Below are 24,453 nucleotides of genomic sequence, written 5' to 3' on the forward strand. Positions count from 1 at the left end.
AACTACGAGTATCCGTAGGGCTTGGCAATTTGCATGGATAAGACCTTTTTTCCGATTCGTCCGGGTTGGAATTTCTTTCACTGTAGCCGATTCTCACTGCAAAACAGACCAAATTGGACTGCTACTATTATTTTCATCCACTACGGAGAACATTCACTGGATGTCATTCACTTACTGTGCCATTATTCATTCATCGCTCCATGATTCTTCATAGCCATTCCGCTTAGGGCAGGTGATACGAAACTTCCCGATGACAGTCTTGTCGCCGGGATGACATCATCGCCCTAAGCGCCGGGTCAGGCCTGCCAATGACAGCCAAGAACGCCATCACCTCCTGCAGACCAATTGATCGTTCTAGGCGCCGGCAGTTTGTGGCAGAAAGAAAAGAATATGGCATCCTTCTGTTGTTCTTCTAACAAAATTTTCTGGTCATATATCGTTCTAGCCGCCGGCACACCCCGCCAACTCCCGCCGCCGTTTGCAAACGACTTGGCAGAGTGTTCGTCCCCCATTAGTCGCTTTGTATGGTAGAGTAGGCCTCTACCCGTCTGGATTGCCCGGAACGCTGCGCTTCGGATGAGGTCATGATGCTTCAAATACTGCAGACTTTGATCCGCCGAGCTCCGTGTAGACTAGAGAGCTCTTTGGTCCGTAGGTAGTTAGGCATTGCATTTAATTGTGGTTTCCTCCTCTTCTTCCTTTCGCCATCTTTCTCTTTAAGTGCGAGCTTCCTCTTTGTGCTTTGTCAAAGGAGATCCCTGCTGTCGACCAAACTGAACCATACCAACCGACATTGTCTTCAGGCCGACTCTACCTCGCAGGCCCCTTGTCAATTGGAAGCTCTTTGTGACACACTCTTCTCTTTGATCGCCCTCCCCGCACAAATCTCAGATCTCGCATCCTAGCATACGTGAATCGTTGATTCGCAAGTCACATTCCGGAAACGGAAACATCCATCTCTTATCGCCCATCTCTCACGGCTCCAACAATTCAGAGCGCGGGACGCTCAAGCACCAGCCAACCCAAAATGTGCCGCACTTCTCTGTTGCTCTATGAATGGTGCCGCTGCGAAGAAGGCCAAATCCTCGAAGCCTGCGCCAATCCCGGGGACAATTGCGATGCCGGTGCCCGCGACACTGTCCGGCTATACTGCTACTGCCGCCGCCATGCCTCCAAGAGTTTCCTGAGCGTCGCCAAGGACCGCAAACGACAGCGGAGACTCGAGAAAAAGAAGAATAAACGGAGCTCAGTGGGTTCCTTTATGACTTCATCCTCAGATGGCTCGGCAACGTCTTCATCGTCAGCATCGTCGTCGGCAGCATCGTCACCCCGTCTGCCTCCGTCCCAGGATGGGCGAGGGACTAATAAGTTGATGACGATGAGGACGGCTTGGAGAAGGAGCTGGGAGACCTTGAGAAGGAGGGCTGCTGAATAGTACGAGATTCTTTCATTATGCTTCATGGTTCCAAGAAAAGTTTCTTGTTATCCGGTCGGCCTTTTGTTTCCCACGGTGTTCAGACGGTCATGAGTGACGAGCCCATGTCTTGATTTCTTTGCTCATTGTTTGCTGCTATACCCATCTGCTTATGGAGTTACCGTTTATATTGGTCAGATTGGTCATTTAGACATAGAACAAATGCACACGCAATCACTCACTCAGACATTGATTCAGATGAGTAATCTCGGGACTTGGACACCGGATCCAGACTAGTCCAGTCCAGCGGCTAGGGCCAGATTCACCTCAACTAAGGGACACATATTTCAGTTAACGAACCTCAACTGGAGATTGAAGGATGTCATTACTAAAGAATTATTGATATCTAAAGCCGGAATGAGCTGAACATGTTCCGGCTTGTACTATTGGGCAGGTGTTTTATAAAAACATCAGGGTTCGGAGGAGCTGTCCGCGAGCTGCAAAACTCCAGTAGCAACTGTGCTTTCGTAGGTGCCAAAGGGGAGCGATTGTTTTTGCTTGCCCGCAGAGTGGTGTCAACTCACCGAAATGTTTGATCTAACCATGTCTTATCGGTCTTTCCCATATCGGGGACCTCAGAATCAAGGTTTCACGTCGATTGGAATCAACTCTCGAATCATGCCATTCTGCCGAATGGTACCTTGACTGGAGAATGACCATCAAGGGTATCACCTCTCCTCTGCAGATAGTGCCTCGAGGACGGTACTAACCTCACCATTCTGGGAAACTCAGGAGGGTGGTTGTCATTCGCATTCCGCCCATTGATTAGGGCAACTACCCAACCATTGCGGCCCCATCCAAAGCATCATCCTTGTCTCAATCATGCTCCAAACATTCAAGGGTGGAGATCCATGTTCACCAAGCATGCCGACTCACTCCTTGGACCATGCTTGATACCGATGTCGTTCTCTGCTCGCTGAATCTCTGGTTTTTCTCACAATAGAATATCAGGGTTGCGTTCCATGAAGCGATTGAGCCAGTGGTTGCCTGGCTTCTGCCCAACGATAGTTTCCTCGCAGAGGCGCTGTTGGAAAAGTTTGCCGAGAATGGCGATCAAAGGATTCGTTCCGAATACAAATGCAAAGCTGTGCGTTGTATGTCCAAAGAAGGGATTCATGACTTTTGATGAAAAAAGAACCAAGTTTCCAAACTAGTTACTGTAGTAGGCTTTTGGCCTGGAAAGAGAACAAGATGACGCGTCGCGATGAACCGTTGCCGTTTTGCCTCAGTACTCACGCCCTCCACTAAGTAGTACACAGGTAGTAGGTTGCTGATAAATCAGTACCTTGGTCTACCTCCGCAGGAGGGCCTGAGCGAAGAACCCAAAGTGACAACCTGTTTGTCACATTCTATCGGGTTAGTATTATGATGGTCTATTTGTTATTCATCTCTCCTTTTTGAAATTCGAACGCGTAAACGCGAAACAGAAAGTCCCAAGTGTTATTCTGGATTTCATAAAGTCTCGCTTGAATAAAGCCTCCACATTTTCTGTCCGTTCTGTCAAGTGCTAACAGTCTCCGCGGAGTCCACGCTGGTGAGCAGGCTGCTGTGCGAAAGGCGTTCAAGGAAGCGGATAGGCGGCCTGGGCATCTGCTGTGCCGAGTTCACTACGACGCAAGATTGCTGGGGATGCAGACAAAGTTGCTCATCCGCATTTGATGGCAACTATATGCGCACGCGACGCAGTGAGGCCGAGTGCCTGGAATCGATCGAAGGGGCGATGGCGACGGTGAATAGCAATGAACTTCGCGCGTATATTCAAGACAATTGGAAAGAATCCCGAAACTTGTGGGCAAACTATCACTGCGCTTATAATTCTATTCCACTTGACAGGTGAGCGTCGCCATCATCGATATGAAACCTGTGATTCTGATAACTCTCTCATCTAGGTGACATCAACAAACTCCGTTGAAAGCTGGTACGCCGCTTTAAAGCGGGAGGTGAAAGGCAAGCTCCCCGAATACAGCCTCAAGGGATGTGCAAGCACATCAGCAATATCGCTTTGGTGTGGGATGCGAATGCCCTGAAAAGGGCGCACAATTTCCGCTCGGAGCAAAGTCGCTGAGGTTGCCATCGTCCCGCAATTGGCCAGTATTTTATTTCCCGCCCAGGTATTGATGGCCAGCCAGGTCAACCGGAGGGAGGAGGACAGAGCCGAGTTGAGGAGGTCCATTGATGGTATAATTTCTATATTCTGGCGTCGCTGGAACATACCCTGCGTCCACATCCTTCGTGCAGACCGCCTATGGGAGGTGATCTCTGAGCGTCAGTGGGAGGACTGGGCCAGTAAATGGCATGCTCATGGATTCAGTCAATATGAGCGAACTAGTCCTAAACCCGCAGATGAGGCCAATAGCGCAGGCGAGACCAAGGAAGATAAGCTCGAGTTTCGAGAAGTGGTCGATACGCTCCAAACCACTTCTATCAGATGCGGGGCGCAATAGCGGGGCATGGGTTTCCAGCAGAAGCCAGGAGCATGCTGATGCAGAAGTGGATTGGGGAAGTAGGCGTCGTTGTTCGAAATGTTTGTCAGGCCGGCGTGAAGGATCTGAGGAGGCAGTTAGACGCGATTCCTCCTACGATGGATACCATCACCGGGTTTGCACAACCGCCGAACAAATTCGGTGGGATGAGAGCTCCAAGCGAGGCGCAACCATTGAATGCGCCACCATGGGCGCAGCCATCCATTATGCAGGCATGGGCACAGACGCCGACTGCGCAAGCATGGGCACAACCCGAAGTGGAATAGATTATAGGCACGGTGATAGTTTGCCCACAATTTTCGGGATTCTTTCCAATTGCCTTGAATGTAGGCGCGAAGCTCATTGCTATTCACCGTCTTTCCATCGTTGCTGCATCCGGCCTCACTGCGTCGCGTGCGCAGAGTGGCCATCAAATGCTGACGAGCAACTTTGTATGCATCCCGAGCAAGCTTGCGTTGAGCTTGCCCCTGTCTGTGGACACTGTCTGACCTAGTGCTAATAGGACGAGAGGCTCGATGCCTTTTCAGAGGAGGTTCGAAAGATGGTGTTGGAGAGGTCCGCAAATGAACTTCTGCTGAGCAAACTTGGTCAGCCCGAGGACATGGCTGAAGCATAGGTACTTGTATTTCATGAAGAACACCTTCACAACGGGGTCGACGATTGTCTCGGATGATGGGAAGTTATTCAAGTGACGACGGTTATATAGTATTCACCCTTTCCCATTTTTGCGTGCTTGATGTAGGAGGGCAATCGTTGTAGGTACTAGGTGACTTCGAAAGAAAACGGATCGTGCTTTGCATTGACTGTCAGGAGCGAAGTTCATTATACCTGCAAGACAGTTGATGTAGGTCATGTAGGTCGATGCTATTAAGAGTCAAGCACCTAGGCAAGTAGCAACCGATCTTTTTCACATGGTTTCTACATCAAGGACATGGGAAGAGACATTCAACTTGAGACAACCTTGATCATAGTGTCAACTAACCGCAGATTGAACGTTCATGCTTGCCATCCGAGCTCGGGCGATTATGGATTGCCTATCGTAATTGCTTCGAGGCGGCAGTGGGCAGACAGCAAGTCGCCGTCGCATGCCTCACCAACTCAATATGGTGTCTGCCCTACTCCAAGCCAAACGATGTACATACACGTGAGAGCACTAATCATTCTTGATCAGTACTATTAACAGCATGCTGCTGTACTTGTCAATCGACACAGAACTCATAATGGAGCCATCCGCTGGAGGAGACGTAGGAAGGCTGTCACTTGCTTGATCTTGCCATTGCATTCCAGGAGGAAGGGAGTGAGCAGGCAGCAACAATTACCTTACATGGTGTGACTTACAAGTATTATCTGACGGTTCAAGGTCTTGGACCTTCTGAACGAGACCACTGATCACAGAACAACAGGCTTTAGACCCAGTGAAACGACAGTACTCTATACTCCTATAAGTACTAGATGGCGAGCCAGCGTTGCAGCGGGTCAGATGAAGTTCCAAAAAATGGGCAAATCTGAGTTTGGCCCGACGTAGTATGATCGAGATTCTTGAAGAATGATCAACGCTTCAACCGGCATACCCGTTGAATACTCCCAGCTTACTGGTTTGGCATGCACGTTCGAAGGATTCGAGCAGCTTTCCGGGTCATCGTGTGGCGCACTCGCGGGGTATCTAGGAGCATTAGTGCTTAAACAGTCCCACGGATGACTCGGTCGCAATGGTCCGATACCCATTTCGTCGAAGACTTGGAGTAGCATGCCCCGATTTGGAACTGACTTCGTTTGCACGTAGGAACATGAGAGGTGAATTCAGCTGAAATATAAAAAGGCGATAGAGGGACGAGAGCTTGAAGCACCACAATCCATCAGACTTCAAACTCCTCGTCAACTGGTATATCAAGCCCCAATTTCCTTCTCCCTGATTCAAGATGGCTCCCTCCTTGCAACTGAAATACGTGAACAAACTCGTAGGCCTCCGTGTCCTCATCTTGGGCGGCACATCTGGCATAGGGTTTGCCGTGGCATCAGCTGTGCTCGAGCACGGAGCTACAGTCATTGTTTCCAGCTCCAACCCCGAAAAGGTCGAAAACGCTATCAAGAGACTCAAGGAGGCCTATCCGGATCCTGATTATCATGCTCGCGTCGCCGGATATCCCTGCGATCTGGGCAATCCGGAGACTGTCGAGCAAAACCTGGTTTCGTTGCTCGACCGGGCAACTGAGCATCGGACCGCACTCCTTGACCACATCGTCCTCACGGCCGGGGATCCCATCAACTTCTCGCCAATCGAGGAAATCTCCATCGAATACATCAACCGCAGCGGGCATGTGCGCTTTGTCGCGCCTCTGATCCTGGCCAAGTTGGCCCGCAAGTACATGAAGATTGCCGATTCATCTTCCATTACACTGACAGCCGGCGCGGGCATTTTCAGACCGGTCCCACAATGGTCGGTACTCATTGGATATGGGGCTGGAATCGATGGATTCAGGCGCGGTTTATCAGTCGACCTTGCTCCTATCCGTGTGAACGTTGTCTGTCCTGGCGCCATTCACACGGAATTTTTCAATGTCATTCCAAAGGAAGCGCTCGAGGCAACAGTGGAGAAACTCGCAAAGGAAACTTTGTTGAACAGAGTCGGTCAGCCTGAGGATGTAGCTGAGGCGTACTTGTATTTTATGAAGGACAAGTTCGCGACAGGGACAATGGTTTTCTCAGATGGTGGGAAGTTAAAAGTGATGGATGTTTTGTTTCCACAACCATACTTGACCCTAATATCATGTTCCTACTTTCATATACGGGATATGTTATTACTGGTACTTATCATTTGGAGGAATGAAATAAGGTCTTCATGTGTATTCGCGGATGTTGCTCTGGGAATACTTACTAGATCAACATGGTTAGTTCCGGTCAACTTATCCACTCTCCTCCATTACGCAGAAACGCTCTGCTTCCGGAAGGTCGGGGACGAAGTTAGGATTGAAGAAACAGAGCCGATTCCCATGATCGAGGGAGAAGAAATCTCCTGAGATCCTCAAGCTGCGCAAACTTAATCTATGCGCTCTGAGGCACTATAAATGCGCAATGAGAGGTGCAGACAAGGCACGAAGAACAACGATGGGAGAGCGCTGTGGATTGTGAAATGAGAGACAAATCGAGGGCACTGCAAAGTGCAAGGAGAGCGATGAAAGAGAAGAATATTGCAAGGGAAACGATACGATGCGATATCGTATCAGTATCATACGCTGTAATCCCACAGGTTGCCCACGTATGATAATGTGGCAGTAGGAAGTCACTACAAGGTACTGTACCTCCTTCCGAGATCCGGGCCACATTGAACATCTCGATTCCGAGTAATGATGCCTTACGCCTTTGCTCTTGAACATTAGTATTAGACATTCTTACCATATCCATCGGAAACAGAGTATACCCGCTCTTCGAGTCAGGCTCTGCCATGTCCTCACGCAGATTGATCAGGCGAATTATTCGGTCTTGTGCATTCTGATAAGGGCAGAAATGCAGCCAAACATTCGAAAAGAACCAATGTGCGCGCTGCGCGGAAGGAACGCTGGGAGATGAAGAGCGCTTGTGTTACTCGGACGACCCAAATTGTTGGCTTCAATACGGCATTCGAGTTTGGAGCCTTGGACATCACTCATGGGAAGAGAATATCCGTCGCCGTTACTCGTTGAGGAGTTGCCTGAAGAATCTCATCCGTGATCAGCGGGTATACCTCTGGTTTTGCCAGAAGTCTTTAGGACTCCCATTCGGCGTCACGACAGGCTCCGTGCGGAAAACACGGATTTGAAAGTGCGGAGGTTTGGCCATTTGGTCATGAAAGGTCCCTGAAGTGCCGCCTCCAAATGTATTCACCCACTCTCCACTGATGGAAGGAAAGGCATTGCATCCGGAACGTCTGGGACAAATGACGGATTGAAGAACCAGAGCTGGATGCCATCACAGCTGACCAAACCAAGGACCTCACGGTCGCCAAAGGGAAACAAGGGAGGCCCGTAGAAGTCAATGCTCATTTGACGTTGGGGTTGCTGCAACTCCCGGAGTGTTTTGACTTCCCGGACATCTGGTTGGTAAGAGCGCATGGTTATGGTACCATTGGCAACGTTTGTGATCTCCAGTTGCCTGAAAGAGCTGTTCCATTGATAGGAGATGTAAGGAGTGAGAGTCTGGTAAAAGTTCAGATCATGATATGACTTGAACGACTGGGTGGGATCGTATCGGACGGCCAACTTGTCGACGGTGTGGTCATACACTAGGTCCATCGTGGCTTTGCCAAACATTTCAGGAAACAGCCGCGAGACGGTCTTATGTCCGAAGGTGCGATATTTGCTGTGACGCAAATTCATTGCTGGTAGGACCCGTATCTCGTCCAGACGGCGACCAGATAGCGATACGTCAACACACTTTCTGTCCAGAAGCTTCCCGTTCAGAGTCCATTTGGACTCTTGAACCTCCACTGGAAGCATGGACCAATTAATCTCAAATATCACGAGCATGTTCTCGTCCACGTCCACATGCCACAAAAATGGCTCTCCCACGCTGCCTATTCCGTGGACTTGATACGTTTTCAAATCCCATATGTAGATTAGGGGGAATTGCTTCCGGCTCGCGCCAACCATGACCACTTTGTCTTTCACGATACATATTTCTTGAGGTTGACAAGGAAACTGCCTTGTGCACCGTGTGAATGCTTGCAGATCCAACGCTGTCACAACTCTGGCAGCACTCCCCATCAGACGACACACCAGAAAAGAAAAAGGATAGGGGGACTCTTACCTATTCTTGCACACCATAACAACATAACGATCTGACACCAAAAGGTCACAGAGGTCATTACCTAATTCCTCCGTCCAACTCGATACCTGTCCAGTCTCGAGATCCAATATTTCGAGTTTATCAGATCGCCATTCGGCATAATAAAGCCGTCGCGAGTGGTACACAATCTTCTCATCAATCGAGCTTTGTCTGGGAACGAAGACCTTCTTAACCGGCCGGGCATACTGCAAACCATGTCGCCATCGAAAATAGATCATTGCGTCGTCGACGGACACATCCTTTTCCTCCAGACCCAGGACTTCGAGTGTTTGGCGCAAAGCACACGTAATGATTGTCTTATGGGAGAATAACGCGCGCCATCGCTTCGAGACCTAGGATGACAGTCCTGTGAGAACTAATTATGATACGACGATTGCGCAACTCGACGGGGTCAATGCGCACCCTTTGACTTCGGACAATATCTGCCGGATCCAGGTACTCTACAATTTGGAGGAGGAGCTCGAAAGGCAATGAGCCGAATAAATCGTCAACAAATCGAGGCCGAATCTGGGGTAAGCGCGCCGTTTCAGCACCGCGGTCGATTGGGGGATTCATCACTGCGATTGAAGGGAAAGGCCGACGCTCAGCTCCGAAGGAGAAAGGCCTAGGAGTTCATGACCTGCAGGAGCGATTGACCTGATGTCCTATTCAAGTGTCAAGTTGTCAACTGTGAAGACTTGTTCAGGTTGATACTAGAACTTCTCAACGCCGACTCCTGGGTAACCGACTTTACGGTAATTTGCGGTACTCCGGACGGAGTAGTACTAGGTACTCCTACGTCATAACTCTTGTACGTCGTCCGAGAATTTCGTACAGTACACGTACTTGTACGAGTAAGTAATTACCTAGCGCATAACCTATACCGTTATTTATAGTAACTCTTCGTACGGCTATTAATCAACAAAAGCCCTAACCCTAACCCTTGGTTAACAAACAACCGAGCAAACGCAGGCAGACAATGGAGCACCAGCGGCACTTTCCAACTCCAACACCCTTCCACATTGTGGAGATATCAGAGTGATCAAAGATAGCGGAGGAAAGGCTCATGAAAAGTACTTGGTCTCTCTGCACTTTAGGTACCTCACCAAAGCAAGGGCACAAAAGTTTGTACGAGTATCGAGAACTGAGTACTCGTCAGTCCTTAACGTCACACACCCAGTACCTAACTCACTGTACTCGGATTGAAGTTTTCGAATAGCCTACGTAGTCGGAGCTGGTATCCGCGGCTCCGGACACCTAACACCGGGAAGGTGTTGGGTGTGCCACACCTTGCCCGTCGCTTTTCAACTTCTCTCACATCTAACACGTCACCACAATGCTATAGTTTTGCGATTGAACCGAACTCGTAGTTGCCGCAGAACACGAGTACTCACCGGAATAACGTACTCATACCTCAGGTGGAACCGTGGAAGAATATGTAACCCCAACCCTAACCCTTAGGTAACAATTAGCTGCGGAGATGCTCTCAATGCTCTCAATCCACCCCTGATTTTAAGTCGACTAAAAAAAATCGAGGTCAAATATTGCCTTTCGTTTCGAAAGTGATGCCGTTCTTCGTGTTCTATCCGATGGTAGTATTGCTGAGCAGAGCGTTAGCCTACTTCGATGCCAGGCACTGGGACCCCCGTCATCATTTGTTTGGTAACTGGATTTTTTATGCATCGCGATGGTCATGCAGTCTTACACGCTCATTTGGCGTCTCGTTGCGGAGTGAATGAGTGAGAAGCGCGAAGGCTTCGTCTAGGGATCTCTGCCCGAGTACTGTATTACCCAGCTTTAATTGGCTTCTGCACACAGCGGCTCCTTCTTGCTTGATGATATCCTGAAATGTATCCTCAATGGACAAGCGAGCATATCAATGAAGGAGAAACAAGCTCTTGATGCATTGTAATCATTCAACAGTAAGAGTTTCTCGTGGCACCACACCCGACACTGTTCCGACGATCAAATGAGCTCACTTTCATCCATTGTAAGGAAAGGGTTTGCATCTGCAATGCCAGGTACAAAGTTTGGATTGAAAAACCAGAGCTGCATGCCATCATGGCTACAAAGGCAAAGGATCTCACGGTCGCCGGACAGTCGCAAGGGAGGAATCTCGTCTTCGGTGTTCGACTGACGTATGTGTTGATGCCACAACTCGCGAGTACGGTTCTCTCGAAGATCTAACTGGTACGGGTGCATTGTTGTGGTGCCGTAGGCGACGTTCCTGACATCAATCCGGTTGAGATAGCAGTTCCATTGGTGGACTATGTAGGGGGTGAGGTGCTCGCAAAGATCTCTGAAGTAAGTTGTCCTCAGGGGCAAGGCGTGGTCGATCCATCGGAGGCTCAACTTGTCGATGCTGTGGTCGTACATGAGGTCCTCAGGGTGAATTGGCTATCTGCTCGTGTAAATAGCCGAGTAATGGTCCTATGGCCAAAATCACGTGGTTGGGGTACAACGTTGGGAGGGACATTATCCGATCCGGCAGCGATAGATGGATTTTTTTTCCCGTCGAGATGCTGCCCTGTCAACGTCCATTTGGTCTGACGCACATCCAACGGACGTTTGTCCCAATCGATCTCAAATGTCACGAGCACGTTATCTTCCACGTCCAAGTGCCACAACCAAACATCGAGGAAGCTGCCAATTTCTTGGACTTGATCCGCACTCAAATCCCAAACGTAGATTGGGGAAGGTGAATTCGAGTGCGGGTTGAACATGACCACTTTGTCCTCCTTGATACCAATGTTTCCGGGCAAAAAAGGAAGTTGTACTGCCCGTTTCTGCAACGTGTGTGTATCCCATGCTGTAAGGCGTCTGCAACGCTCCTGTTAGACGTCGCAGACAACACGACAAAAAGGACGGGTTCATACCTATTCTTCCACAGCAAAAGAAGATAGCGATCGGACACAAAGAAACTCCCGAGTTCATCCGCTGCTTCTTCGTCGGTCCAACTCGAACTCTCTCCCGTCTCAAGATCCAGCATTAGGACTTCGTTTGATTCCCATCTGGCATGGCACAATCGTCGAGAATGGTATAATGTGTTGTCAACACTTGCCGCCGGCTCCGACCAGGGAATAAAGATCTTAGTAACCGGCCGAGCACACTGCAAACCATGATGCCACCGGAAAAACGTTATCGCATCATCGGCCGCTACATCCTTGCTATCTAGGCCCAGAAATACAAGCGTTCTGCGCAAAGTGCACTTTATGACTGCCTGAGATGAGAATATCGTGCGCCATCGCTTCGAGACCTGGGCCCGTTCCTGTTAAGATGAACCGACTTTTAAAGGTCGACGTGTACTTGTCAATGCGTAGGCCTACCCTCTGGCTCCGGATAATGTCTGCTGGGTCTAGATATTCCAAGACCTGAAGGGAGAAGCTCGAAAGGCAAAGAGTTGATCAAACCGTCGTGTTTGGATCGGACATATTGTGAGCGAGTCGCTTCAGAGGCAGAGCAGCCGACGGAGAGATTCATCATTGCAGCTGAAGTACACAACTCTCAAAATGCCCTGGCAATGGGGAGTTCTGTGACCTGCGGGAGGGTGAGAGATTGATACATCTCGTCAAATCCATCAAAAAAGTATCGATGAAACTTCGAAACGGTTGATTGCGTGGATTGACCAAGCGTTTATGCAGGTCCATGATGTACTTTCAGCGAATGCATATTCATCCTCGTGTTCTCACCAAGCTTCGCCATTTCGCCAATCGAATACGAGGTCTGATCACTCAACCGATCGAGTTTTGTGGGCTGTGGCCCTGCAGGTAAAAGGTAGGGTACTTGGCAGCCTAAGCAATCAAGCTACGGTGTGGAACACATCGAATTACTGGAGGTACTCGTACAAGCTGTCCTCGTTATAACGAACCCCGTTTTTAACGAATTCCTCCATATGCCGAACCGAACAGCTTGCCAAAATTGAAATCCAATACTCCGCAGCGTCCGTCAAAATGCACACCGGCCTATTCCCAGTGGCACACCGGTCCTATGATTACTTAGCGGATGTTTCGGAGCTCGACCGGTGTGCAGTGGGAATATAAGTTTCCAGAAATCGAAGTTACTACTTACTAGTTATGGTTTAGTGTACGGAGTACAGACCGGTGTGCAACTGGAAACAGGCCGGTGTGCATTTTGACGGACGCTTCAAAACTTTCCCACTGCACATCGGTCAGCTTGAGAATGAGGAGGAGGAGGACAAAAGGTATTATTGGTCGTTTGCTGACAACTTTTGGACATTCTGTCGCGGCGAGACAATTGGCAATTGCCGTGTCGAGTACTGGCGTTGCAAGGAAGTTACTACAAGGTACTGTACCTCCTTCCGAGATCCGGGCCACATTGAACATCTCGATTCCGAGTAATGATGCCTTACGCCTTTGCTCTTGAACATTAGTATTAGACATTCTTACCATATCCATCGGAAACAGAGTATACCCGCTCTTCGAGTCAGGCTCTGCCATGTCCTCACGCAGATTGATCAGGCGAATTATTCGGTCTTGTGCATTCTGATAAGGGCAGAAATGCAGCCAAACATTCGAAAAGAACCAATGTGCGCGCTGCGCGGAAGGAACGCTGGGAGATGAAGAGCGCTTGTGTTACTCGGACGACCCAAATTGTTGGCTTCAATACGGCATTCGAGTTTGGAGCCTTGGACATCACTCATGGGAAGAGAATATCCGTCGCCGTTACTCGTTGAGGAGTTGCCTGAAGAATCTCATCCGTGATCAGCGGGTATACCTCTGGTTTTGCCAGAAGTCTTTAGGACTCCCATTCGGCGTCACGACAGGCTCCGTGCGGAAAACACGGATTTGAAAGTGCGGAGGTTTGGCCATTTGGTCATGAAAGGTCCCTGAAGTGCCGCCTCCAAATGTATTCACCCACTCTCCACTGATGGAAGGAAAGGCATTGCATCCGGAACGTCTGGGACAAATGACGGATTGAAGAACCAGAGCTGGATGCCATCACAGCTGACCAAACCAAGGACCTCACGGTCGCCAAAGGGAAACAAGGGAGGCCCGTAGAAGTCAAATCTCTCCTTTTTGAAATTCGAACACGTAAACGCGGCATGGGCTCATGTCGGCAGTGGCACAAAGACAGAAACTTACATCCTTCTCGTAGTTCGGCTCCAACCGCAGTAGACACCCTGTTTTCCCACCCGCAGCCTGATACACGGCGGAGCATGCCATTTACTGGCCCAGTCCTCCCACTGACGCTCAGAGATCACCTCCCATAGGCGGTCTGCACGAAGGATGTGGACGCAGGGTATGTTCCAGCGACGCCAGAATATAGAAATTATACCATCAATGGACCTCCTCAACTCGGCTCTGTCCTCCTCCCTCCGGTTGACCTGGCTGGCCATCAATACCTGGGCGGGAAATAAAATACTGGCCAATTGCGGGACGATGGCAACCTCAGCGACTTTGCTCCGAGCGGAAATTGTGCGCCCTTTTCAGGGCATTCGCATCCCACACCAAAGCGATATTGCTGATGTGCTTGCACATCCCTTGAGGCTGTATTCGGGGAGCTTGCCTTTCACCTCCCGCTTGTATCAAGTCCACGGAATAGGCAGCGTGGGAGAGCCATTTTTGTGGCATGTGGACGTGGACGAGAACATGCTCGTGATATTTGAGATTAATTGGTCCATGCTTCCAGTGGAGGTTCAAGAGTCCAAATGGACTCTGAACGGGAAGCTTCTGGACAGAAAGTGTGTTGACGTATCGCTATCTGGTCGCCGTCTGGACGAGATACGGGTCCTACCAGCAATGAATTTGCGTCACAGCAAATATCGCACCTTCGGACATAAGACCGTCTCGCGGCTGTTTCCTGAAATGTTTGGCAAAGCCACGATGGACCTAGTGTATGACCACACCGTCGACAAGTTGGCCGTCCGATACGATCCCACCCAGTCGTTCAAGTCATATCATGATCTGAACTTTTACCAGACTCTCACTCCTTACGTCCTTCGCATTTCGTTTCAGGTTGCCCAAGATCTCCTTGGGGCTGTAGCCCTTTCACAGCCTCACCATGGATGAGGTCGCGAATGCCAGACAGTACGAACTTGCTTGTGGTCCAGGTCTGCCATCGAATGGCAGTGGGCTTCAACCTGACTGCAGCGCCGGATCGTCACCTTCCCGCTATTGAGGTCAATATCCTTGCGGAGGGCGATTCCACAGCTGACCGGGGCCGGACTGGCCACCTTGCGCTGGCGATCCTGGATCGGGATCCGTCTCCTGATTGCAGTTACATGGAAATAAACGCTCAATGGGATATCCACCGTGTTACCGACTTCTTTGAATGGAGCTTGCAACGCCAGTACTCGACACGGCAATTGCCAATTGTCTCGCCGCGACAGAATGTCCAAAAGTTGTCAACAAACGACCAAGACCTTTTGTGCTCCTTCTCATTCTCGAACACGACTTTCTCCTTGAGGGCAAACAGTTCTTCACGTCTCTCAACAAGCCCTGGTGGAAATCGGAAGCCCATGGAGGACGCAGCAGCGGAATCAACGGCCATATTGAGAGGGAAAGTGATGACAAAAAGTCTTGAGACTGAAAAATATAGAAATGAAGACACTGTTCGTCCGCGATTATCACCCAAATTGTCAGGAATCTAGCCTTCGTTCCCGGCATCGCGTCAATGAGAGTTGAAAACAGGGGAGACGCGTCCCGGTAGGCATTAGTCAAAACCTCTGCCCAAATGGTCCCGATCTCGCGTCGTTGTTTGGTCGCGGGACTTTCTGTTTCGCCTTTACGCGGTCGAATTTCGAAAAAGGAGAGATAACAAAACAAACCAATAGTTAACTCCATTAAATTCCCAGAATTTGTACAGAGTAGAGGTAAGTACCTGGTACCTAGGCGGATTCTCCAGCAGGCGAGGCCGAATTCACGTCGTTCTCGAGTGATGATTCTTTGCCAGGTATTCTGCAAGTGCTCAGGAGCTACGAGTACGCTCGCTTCGATGTTAGGCTTCTTCATTGTTGAATATGTACTCTGATGAATCGCGTACATTCATTAAGTAGTATCCTTCATTATTATCCTGTGTTGTGTCTGCCTGACATTCTTTTGCCTTTGTGGTTTCTGCCTCAACTACCTACCTTTGCACATAAGTAGGGGTTGTTCCCTACACTCTACACTCTGCAGCATAGACTGAAAGTCGAGATCAAGCATCTGACATCAGTCTGCCTTTCAGGACCACTCGTCTTATTAGCTTAGGCACTCGCCACATGTGTCATAACCTGCCAAAACTCAATACAGTAGACTGGTGGTGGTCATGGATGTTGAGTTTTGGCAGGTTATGGCACATGTGGCGCGTACCTGAGGATATAAGACAAGTGGTCCTGACAAACAGACTGATGTCAGATACTTAATCGCGCTCTTTAGTGTACATCGCGGGGGTACGGAGTGACTTTTACTTACCTAGGTACCTAGTAGGTACGTACATAGGTAGATGAGGCAAAAACAACACAGACAAGGAACGTTTAGGTATACACAAGGCAATGCAAAAGAATACTTGATGAGAATGCGGTTCACCAAATATCCAATTGGCAGGCTCTGACTTTGGCAGAAAGGCAGTCGATCATCGATAGGGAGGTAAGTACATGCGCAGAACAGAGCGGGAAAGTAGTCTGTTTTGCCACGTTGCTTGTCTGCTCTCAATGCTGACTTGCACCACTGAACTTCCCCCAACTTAGATATGACCTGCGATGAAGCCAACTCAGCCGTGAAGGAAGACTTAATTGGCCCCGTGGCTTATAATGACCGAGAAGCGCAGAGAACTCGTCAGGAAATCTTGTTATCGACGTGCTCTCCCAAGACGTTGAGAATGCACTGGTTGAATGTGACAGGCAGTGACTCCTCTCTTTGCTTCAAGATATCCTCCATTGTATTCTCTCAATAGACGAGAAATAAGTCCGTGAAGGATGAACTATTCAGCTAGGCGTCTGATTCGTTCAAGTCTTCAAGGATATAGGAAGGATCAGATGGAGGCATCCAAGGAATCTTCCGTGAGTAAAAATTCTTCTTCCTGTTCTCGGCGGTTTGGACCAGTTTCCTCCATTGCACGGAAAGGCTCTGCAGGCGGAAGGTCAAGTTCGAAATCTGGATTGAAGATCCAGAGCTGGAAGCCATCAAAACTGGCCAGTCCCAAGACCTCGCGGTCGCCGAATGGCAGGAAGCAAAATTCCCCCGAATCAGATCGTCGTCGACGATTGCGTTCGTGCAACCTCCTCCGAGTCTTGGCCTCCCGGGCATCCAGCTGATAAGGGTGCATGGTTATGGTGCCGTCAGCGGTGTTGCAGACATAAAGCTGGTTGTGGGAGCTGTTTCATTGATAGGTTATATATGGGCTGAGGACCTCGCAAAGATCTGCGTCTAGGGTCTTCAGGGTCAGAGAGTAGTCGATCCTTTGGAGAGTCAGCTTGTCAATGGAATAGTCGTACATGAGGTCCAGTATCGTATGCTTCCTTTTACCAATTTGGGCATATAGCCGGGTTATCGTCTTATGGCCGAAAGTGCGATGGTTGGAGTATAATCCTGGTAGGTAGCCTATATCTTTCACACGATCAACTGGCAGTGGCAGTGGTAAGTGAAAACGTTTGCTGCCGAGAGGCTCTCCAGTCAAAGTCCACTTTGTCTGGTGCACTTCCAGCTGAGGCTGCAGCGGACGAGTGTACCAGTTGACCTCGGAAATCACGAGGACGTTCTCATCCACGTTCATGTGCCACAACTGGATATCCCAAAAGCTTCCTATTGCTCGGAGCTGATCCGCGCTTAAATCCCAGATGTAAAAGGGGGCATCCGGGTCCGAATACATGTCGTATAGCACCACTTTGTCCTTCTCGACACAAATTTCACCAGGAAAAAGATGATCTTGGAAAGAAGGTTGCTCTAATACTCGTCCTTGTCTGGTGTGTATGTTATACGCTACCAGACGTTCGCCAAGATCCCTGGCAGCGCTTCTGGTAGATGACGCCAGCAATAACAAAAAAGGATGTCTTCTGACCTATCCTCCCATTTCATAACGAGATAGCTATCGGACAGGAAGATCCGCCGGAGTTGATAGTCATCATCCAGTGATGCAGGGTCGGCCCAAGTCGATTCTTGTCCAGTATCCAAATGCAACATCTTGACAATGTCGGATTGCCATTTGGCATAGCACACCCGCCGAGAATGCTATATAAAAAGTCCCCAGCCTGTGTCGCCCACTCTTTGAGGGAAAAAAGACCTTCTTGACCGGTCGAGCACACTGCAAACCATATCGCCATCGGAGAATGTTCTTCGCTTCTCCAGCCGTGACCTCTTTGTTGTCCAGGCCCAAAAATTCAAGGGTTTTGTCCTGATCCAGAGCACGCATTAGGACGGCATCGCCCGAGAACACGACGCGCCATCGCTTCGAGACCTGTGACGAGCTCTGTTAGGAGAATCAGATAAATTTGTCAATTGTCGAGTGGCCAATGCTCACCCTCTGGCATCGAAATGTCTTCCGTATCTAGATACCTCACGATATGAATCAAGAGCTCGAGAGGCAAGGAGCTCATCGAGTCCTCAGACATGGCTGGATCCCGCTGCGCGCTTGCTGCTTGACCGTCGACGGAGGAATCCATCACTGCCATTGAAGATGCAGCAAAGTCCAACTCTCAGGACCGAGAAACCAAAAGGCAGGATTATTCCATTCCAGGACCAGGATTGATAGTACAGTTCAATCAATTCATTTGGAGCAGCTTTGTTGACATGAAAAAGCTCCAAAATCCAAGGACGCGGATCCAGTGGATCCACTCAGGGGTTGGATTCCGCATCGAGTTTAGGGTGGCTAGGGACCTTCCAAAAATGGCTAGGTACGGAGTAGGCTACCGATGGACGCGGTCTGACGCGTCACGCGTACTCCGCCTGGAAGCTTTGATGCCTCAGGCCTGCAACTATTGAAGCTCTTCGCTTAACTAGGCCTACCTACACTTTCACGGAAAGGCAAACAGCTGAGCCGAGTGAATTATGTAGTATAGAGTCAAAGTCTGTTCAATATGTAATTGTTTCTATGAAAGGCCGGTTCTGACAAAATCGCGGATCTCCCAGCGCGTCAACGGAGGACTTCGTAACTCCAAGTTGTCACATATGTAGTTGGGACCATACTGCACATAGTATAAACTAAATAGTACAGTTGTTCAGTGATCGCGGTCAATCGTCCCTGTTCTCGCTCAGTGTTGCCCTGCATCTCGCCATCCCCCAATGCGAATGCATAGACCGCGGATAAATACATGTACTTCTTATAGTTCGCCCACTCTATTCCACAGCAGAAACAGGTTGCGCATCTGGGAGGTCGGGGGCAAAGTGAGGATTGAAGAACCAGATTTGAACGCCATCATTGCTTGCCAGACCGAAGACCTCATGGTCGCCGAAGGGTACGATGAAGGCTCCATGGGCACCTATTTCTGAGTCACGCTTGTTTCGGGGAAGGGCCAACAGTTCGCGAATACGGACCTCTTGGGTATCCAACGGATACGGGCGCATGGTTGAAGTGCGGTTGGTGACGTTGAAGATGTCGAGCTGTCCGAAGTAATTATTCCAATGGTAGACAATCTCGGCAGTGGGAAAGCGCAAAACGTCCAGAGAGGATTGCGTATGATGGGCCGGGCAGAGTCGATGAATCGGACACTCAGGTCTTCATTGGAGTGGTCGTAAACGAGGTCCATGACACAGCCGTCCTTTTCAGAGAACAGCCTGGTCACTGTCTTTTCACCATAGGTACGGCAGTAGCAATTCCATGCCACGGAGAGCCCCTCGCGCGCAAAGTCGACATAACGATCCGGCACCGAAAGATTGAAATCTTTCCTGTTGAGCAACTGCCCAGCCAGCGTCCATTTCGTCTGCTGCACCCCAAGCGGATCGTCCACTTGATTTCGAATACCACCAACACGTTCTCATCCACGTCCACATGCCACAGATCCGGCCCGTGAAAACTTCCTATTCCTTGAAAGCTATCCGTGCTCAGATCCCAGATGTAGACGGGAGATGGTGGCGTTAATGCCACACCATGCATGACCACTTTGTCCTTATGGATAGAACTGTGTTCGGGGAGACAATATAACTCCCTTACGCATTTTTCTTCCGATGTTTGCAGATCCCACGCCGTCGCAAGTCTGCCAGCGCCAGTGTTAGGCGACGTCTGTAACACACAATATCAATGTCATGGCCTCCTACCTAAATTCCGAAATCGCAACAACGTAGCGATCGGACATTAGAAGTTGCCAAAGCTCATCCCCTTCTTCATCGGCCAAACGAAATGTCTCTCCAGTTTCGAAATTCAACACCTCAATTTCCCGAGAGTCCGTTCTGTTGTAACACAGCCGTCGCGAATGGTACTGGATCCCATCGGGTACTTTGAACGGTCCTGACCAGGGGCGAAAGATCTTTTTGACCGGCCGGCCAGACTGAAATCCATGTCCCCATCGCAAATATGTCATCGCATCGGCGGTCGATACATCGAGGTTCTCCAGGCCCAGAATTGCAAGCGTTTTGCGCAAAGCATTCACAATGATTGGCCCGGACGAGAAAATTGTTCGCCATCGCTTCGAGACCTAGTAACTCCTGTTAGGATTGGGAAAACGGAATTTGGATGTCAGCTAGTGGTTGATTGCCCACCCTTTGATTTCGGACAATATCTACTGGATCTAGATACTGCGCGATCTGAAGCAGAATCTCGAAAGGCAGTATGCTGACAAAGTCAGATTTCGATCGACCTTGCTGTACGAGTAAGCACGCATCGCCAATGTCTCTGGATTCCTCCATTTGCAAGTCCTTTCGGTCTCTACGGAGTCTGTACCACGGTCAGAGTTGCGTTTCCAGGATGGATCGATGCGTTGGTACTTATTCTGCTGAGACATACTCGTCGCGACTCGGGGGCGAGGTTGGAGAAGCAACAACTTCTGTTATTCTCGGAGATGCACTTCAGGAGCTGCTCTGCTAGCAGCAGCAAAAGGAGGCCATAGTTGCAGCAGAGAAACACAGAAGTATTCAATTCTTCCAATCAACTCTTGAACGACCTTGTTAAGAGCGAGGGCAATGAACACGACAATGACTAGTCAACAACTACGAAGTAAAATGTCTACGAAAGCGCGCGCTCCATAAACACCAAGCTCACCGACAGAAGCTCAGTATGTACATCAAGCTCAGACCAGCAGCTTAGCCAAAACGATTGATAACTGAGATTTGGGTTAACCTACCTAGTTGACTACGAGTACGGAGTACAGTACTCGTACATGTACTCCGTATGTAGGTCTAGTTATTGCACTAACCTGCTTTGGCTTAGCGCATAGAGCGAGCTTGGCAAGTCACATGCACTGGTGGGACCAGGATGCGAGAGTTCCCCATTGCGATCCGTCAAAACAACCCCGAGTAAATAAATAAATCCTCTTCCTCAACACCTTACTCGCGTTGTTCATGGGGTATCCCCCGTCTCGCCCCTGAGATCAGTCCCTCAGGGACCTCTCAGCATGTCTCAAAGGCCTTCTCAACGGTCTCCTGCTGCTGCGGCGCGATCGCCGAATCCCCGCCCTTCTCCAAACAGGGATTTGTCCGATGATTTGATGCGACTCTCCCTAGGGACAACAGCAGCGACAACCACGTCCACGGCAAGCACTCCGTCAGCGCCCTCTTCAAGGTCGGCCAGTCGTGCTCCCTCGCTTTCTCGCCATGCTACCGTTACGCCAGCTCCTGTGAGGACCCCGGTCCCTCGTCGTACCCCTAGTACTCCCTCACTTCGCGACGACCCCCGCGTGTCGACACCCAGTTTGAAATCTCGCGCTTCCACTACGTCGCTTCGCTCCGTCAGCCTGAGCCATGACCGCAGTGCATCCCGGCAGAGCGTCTCTCGCCGCTCGTCCTCCACCCGCCTGAACGGCCTGTATTCGCCTCAGTCCCCCCTGGATCCTACTCTGGAGGTCCCGGCGCCACCCTCGGCCGCGTCGATGAGCGCCGAGCATTTTAGGAAGGAACTGCTACGGCACGAGTCCACCGATCTCCAGTCCAAGACAATGGTTATCATTCATGATGCCTGCTATGGCCATCGCTTCTCTCGACCCCGCACCTCCAAAGGCGCGCTCAGCACTATCGTCGAGCGCCCGGAGCGCCTGCGTGCCGGCCTCCTGGGCGTCGCGGCTGCCTACGTTCGTACAGGTCAGCGGTATGGCGGTTCGCCCTTTGCACCGCATCCCGATTTAGCGGTTGACCTGCTTCCGCCGCCCCCCTTCCAGATTCGCAAGACGTCGCGCGTCGTGCCGCTGAACTCGCCCGCCGTAACCCATGTTCATGGCTCCCAGTGGATGAGCAATCTCAAAGCCATGTGCGACTCGGCAGAATCACGCCTCGCGACTACCGGGAAGGAGCTGGTGCGACCCAAGAGCTCCGACCAGGACGAAGCTGGCAAGCTACATGAAGGGGATCTGTATCTTTGCGCAGAGTCGCTGGATGCGTTTCAGGGCGCGCTGGGCGGCGTGTGTGAGGCTGTTGATGCTGTCTTCGGGCCCAGTTCGACCAGTCGCGCTTTTGTTTGCATTCGTCCGCCCGGCCATCATTGCTCCAAGTCCCAGCCGTCGGGCTTCTGCTGGCTGAATAACGTTCACGTGGGCATCGCGTATGCCGCCATGACCCATGGCTTGACCCACGCGGCCATCCTGGACTTCGACCTTCATCACGGGGATGGCTCGCAATCGCTAGCCTGGGAGCAGAACCGTTATGCGTGCTCCGCAGCCAAAAATGCTGCGCCTTGGAAGAAGGTTGCGATTGGTTATTATAGTCTGCATGACATCAACTCGTATCCTTGCGAGCAAGGAGACCTCGAAAAGGTGGTCAATGCCAGCGCGTGTATCGATAACGCTCACGGTCAGTCCATCTGGAACGTCCACCTGGAGACGTGGAAGACGCATGAAGAGTTTTGGCAACTGTACAACAGCAAATACTCGATTCTCCTGACCAAGGCCCGACAGTTTCTGCGTTACCACACCGAGCGGCTACGCGATGCAGCGGGTGGTCAGCCGCCGAAAGCGGCCATTTTTCTTTCTGCTGGGTTTGATGCCAGCGAGTGGGAAGGCGCAGGCATGCAGCGACACAACGTAAATGTGCCGACTGAATTTTATGCTCGGTTTACTGCTGACGTGGTTCACCTGGCTGAAGAGGAAGACCTTGGGGTGGACGGCCGGGTGATCAGTGTACTGGAAGGGGGCTACAGTGATCGTGCGCTGACAAGTGGTGTCCTGAGTCATCTGGCCGGGCTCGTAGAGATACAGCCCCTTCCCGAGCAGGAAGCAAGCAGTCTTGCCTCGGAAATGCAACGCCGTCTGGGTTGGGATGCAAACGTACCGGCGCAGAAAGAATCAGTGCCCAGCTACGATCCCGAATGGTGGGCGCCGCATGTTCTACAAGAGTTGGAGGCGCTTGCCTATCCTCCATCGCAGCCCGTTGCCAAGAAGACCCAGAAGGGACCGACGTTCCTGTCTCCTACGCAGTCATCGACGGCAAAGATCAACGTCGCAGCCAAGGAGCGCCGTATGTCCGCAGAGCCCGCCTCGCCTTCGCCTCTGCCAGAGGTGGACTGGGCCACGGCCGCCAATGAGTTGTGGCAGGTGCTTGTCCCGCGAGATAGGCAGACTCTGAGCTATCGACCAGAAGATCTCAATGCAGAAGCATCCCGCGCGCGGCTGCAGAGGTATCTCTCGACCGAAGCTGCCGCCACACCCGCACAGGATGGGAAGCGGCAGCTACGTGAGCGGAAGCCAAAGCCACCGTCGGTGGAGACTCCCAAAGCGACCACTGCGCAACGGCCCACTTCGCGCAGCAGTCGCCGAACAACAATCAGCTCTGTGGGCGATCTCCCTGACCCGCCGATGGCGGGGCCAAGCAGCTCCAGGGGCACGTCGCAGGCGAGCCGACGACGCAGCACAGCCAACGAAGTACGGGATGGGGCGAAAAGTCCGACCGCTAATGGACGCCCAGCGTCTCGTGCAGGGGTGACCAGGAAAAGCCGGGCATTGAGCAGCACACGCATTACCACGCTCAAGCGCCCCGTGAGTCCTCAGAAGCCACCGCCGCTGCCCAAGGTGCCATCGATGTATCTCAATGCGGGGTCGACGGAGAACCAAGGCGCAGCCACCACGGAGCCGAAGGCCGATGCGGACGTGGAAGCACTATCTGCTGGTGTGAAGAAGCTGAACATCAAACTGAAAGTGCCATCTCCCGAGGAGAATGCCCGACGCGAGGCGGAGCGGGAGAGAAGAGAAGCAGCAAGTCGAGTGACAAAGACCACACCCAAGGCAACAGCCAAGCCCCAAAGCGAGACCGCAGAGACTGAACCGGAGACGAACGGGACCCGGGTGGAAGTCACCCCGGCAGAAAATGGACAGATTCCTAGCTACGACGGGCCGGCGGACGGTAGGAGCATGCCGCTGGCGGCGGCGGGAGCGGAAGCGGAAGCCGAGTCGCCAGGGCCGAGTCCGTCAGTGGCGGCCGCGGAGAGGCGAGCCAAGTTGCCGGTTTTTACGTCCACAAGTCGATTCCCTTTTGCGGATGATGGGTGAGAAAATTTGGTGTTTTTGCTTCAAGGTCGATTGATACCCAGGCGTTGGTGGGATGACATTTCATGCGAGTTGTTGTGCTGTATACTCTGCTTCCTGTAGGATTAGTCATTCGTAATCACTAATCGAGCTGAGTTGTC

General features: G+C 51.0%; 8 protein-coding genes across 8 annotated transcripts; 3 read left to right on the forward strand and 5 right to left on the reverse strand.

Moving 5' to 3' along the window:
• Positions 1 to 3,769: 3,769 nt before the first annotated feature.
• On the forward strand, positions 3,770 to 4,450 carry VTN31DRAFT_4141 (uncharacterized protein; the record flags this gene model as incomplete). Its single annotated transcript, XM_069404497.1, has 1 exon — positions 3,770 to 4,450. The coding sequence occupies one exon, from the start codon at positions 3,770 to 3,772 to the stop codon at positions 4,448 to 4,450; it is 681 nt and encodes a 226-aa protein (XP_069261464.1).
• A 3,364-nt stretch (positions 4,451 to 7,814) lies between these two features.
• On the reverse strand, positions 7,815 to 9,333 carry VTN31DRAFT_4142 (uncharacterized protein; the record flags this gene model as incomplete). Its single annotated transcript, XM_069404498.1, has 3 exons — positions 7,815 to 8,679; positions 8,740 to 9,110; positions 9,181 to 9,333. The coding sequence occupies 3 exons, from the start codon at positions 9,331 to 9,333 to the stop codon at positions 7,815 to 7,817; spliced, it is 1,389 nt and encodes a 462-aa protein (XP_069261465.1).
• Positions 9,334 to 11,105: 1,772 nt separating this feature from the next.
• On the reverse strand, positions 11,106 to 11,746 carry VTN31DRAFT_4143 (uncharacterized protein; the record flags this gene model as incomplete). The annotated part of the gene is made up of 2 exons (XM_069404499.1): positions 11,106 to 11,577; positions 11,634 to 11,746. 2 exons carry the CDS (start codon positions 11,744 to 11,746, stop codon positions 11,106 to 11,108), a joined length of 585 nt encoding a protein of 194 aa, XP_069261466.1.
• A 2,311-nt stretch (positions 11,747 to 14,057) lies between these two features.
• On the forward strand, positions 14,058 to 14,786 carry VTN31DRAFT_4144 (uncharacterized protein; the record flags this gene model as incomplete). The annotated part of the gene is made up of 1 exon (XM_069404500.1): positions 14,058 to 14,786. The coding sequence occupies one exon, from the start codon at positions 14,058 to 14,060 to the stop codon at positions 14,784 to 14,786; it is 729 nt and encodes a 242-aa protein (XP_069261467.1).
• Positions 14,787 to 17,076: 2,290 nt separating this feature from the next.
• On the reverse strand, positions 17,077 to 17,565 carry VTN31DRAFT_4145 (uncharacterized protein; the record flags this gene model as incomplete). Its single annotated transcript, XM_069404501.1, has 1 exon — positions 17,077 to 17,565. One exon carries the CDS (start codon positions 17,563 to 17,565, stop codon positions 17,077 to 17,079), a length of 489 nt encoding a protein of 162 aa, XP_069261468.1.
• Positions 17,566 to 18,073: 508 nt separating this feature from the next.
• Positions 18,074 to 18,364, reverse strand: VTN31DRAFT_4146 (uncharacterized protein; the record flags this gene model as incomplete). Its single annotated transcript, XM_069404502.1, has 2 exons — positions 18,074 to 18,150; positions 18,214 to 18,364. 2 exons carry the CDS (start codon positions 18,362 to 18,364, stop codon positions 18,074 to 18,076), a joined length of 228 nt encoding a protein of 75 aa, XP_069261469.1.
• A 1,106-nt stretch (positions 18,365 to 19,470) lies between these two features.
• VTN31DRAFT_4147 (uncharacterized protein) lies at positions 19,471 to 20,534 on the reverse strand (the record flags this gene model as incomplete). The annotated part of the gene is made up of 3 exons (XM_069404503.1): positions 19,471 to 19,885; positions 19,947 to 20,323; positions 20,388 to 20,534. The coding sequence occupies 3 exons, from the start codon at positions 20,532 to 20,534 to the stop codon at positions 19,471 to 19,473; spliced, it is 939 nt and encodes a 312-aa protein (XP_069261470.1).
• A 704-nt stretch (positions 20,535 to 21,238) lies between these two features.
• VTN31DRAFT_4148 (uncharacterized protein) lies at positions 21,239 to 24,316 on the forward strand (the record flags this gene model as incomplete). Its single annotated transcript, XM_069404504.1, has 1 exon — positions 21,239 to 24,316. One exon carries the CDS (start codon positions 21,239 to 21,241, stop codon positions 24,314 to 24,316), a length of 3,078 nt encoding a protein of 1,025 aa, XP_069261471.1.
• Positions 24,317 to 24,453: the final 137 nt, after the last annotated feature.

Source organism: Thermomyces dupontii (assembly GCF_041956625.1).
Source record: "Thermomyces dupontii strain NRRL 2155 unplaced genomic scaffold VTN31scaffold_3, whole genome shotgun sequence".
Classification (NCBI taxonomy): domain Eukaryota; kingdom Fungi; phylum Ascomycota; class Eurotiomycetes; order Eurotiales; family Trichocomaceae; genus Thermomyces; species Thermomyces dupontii.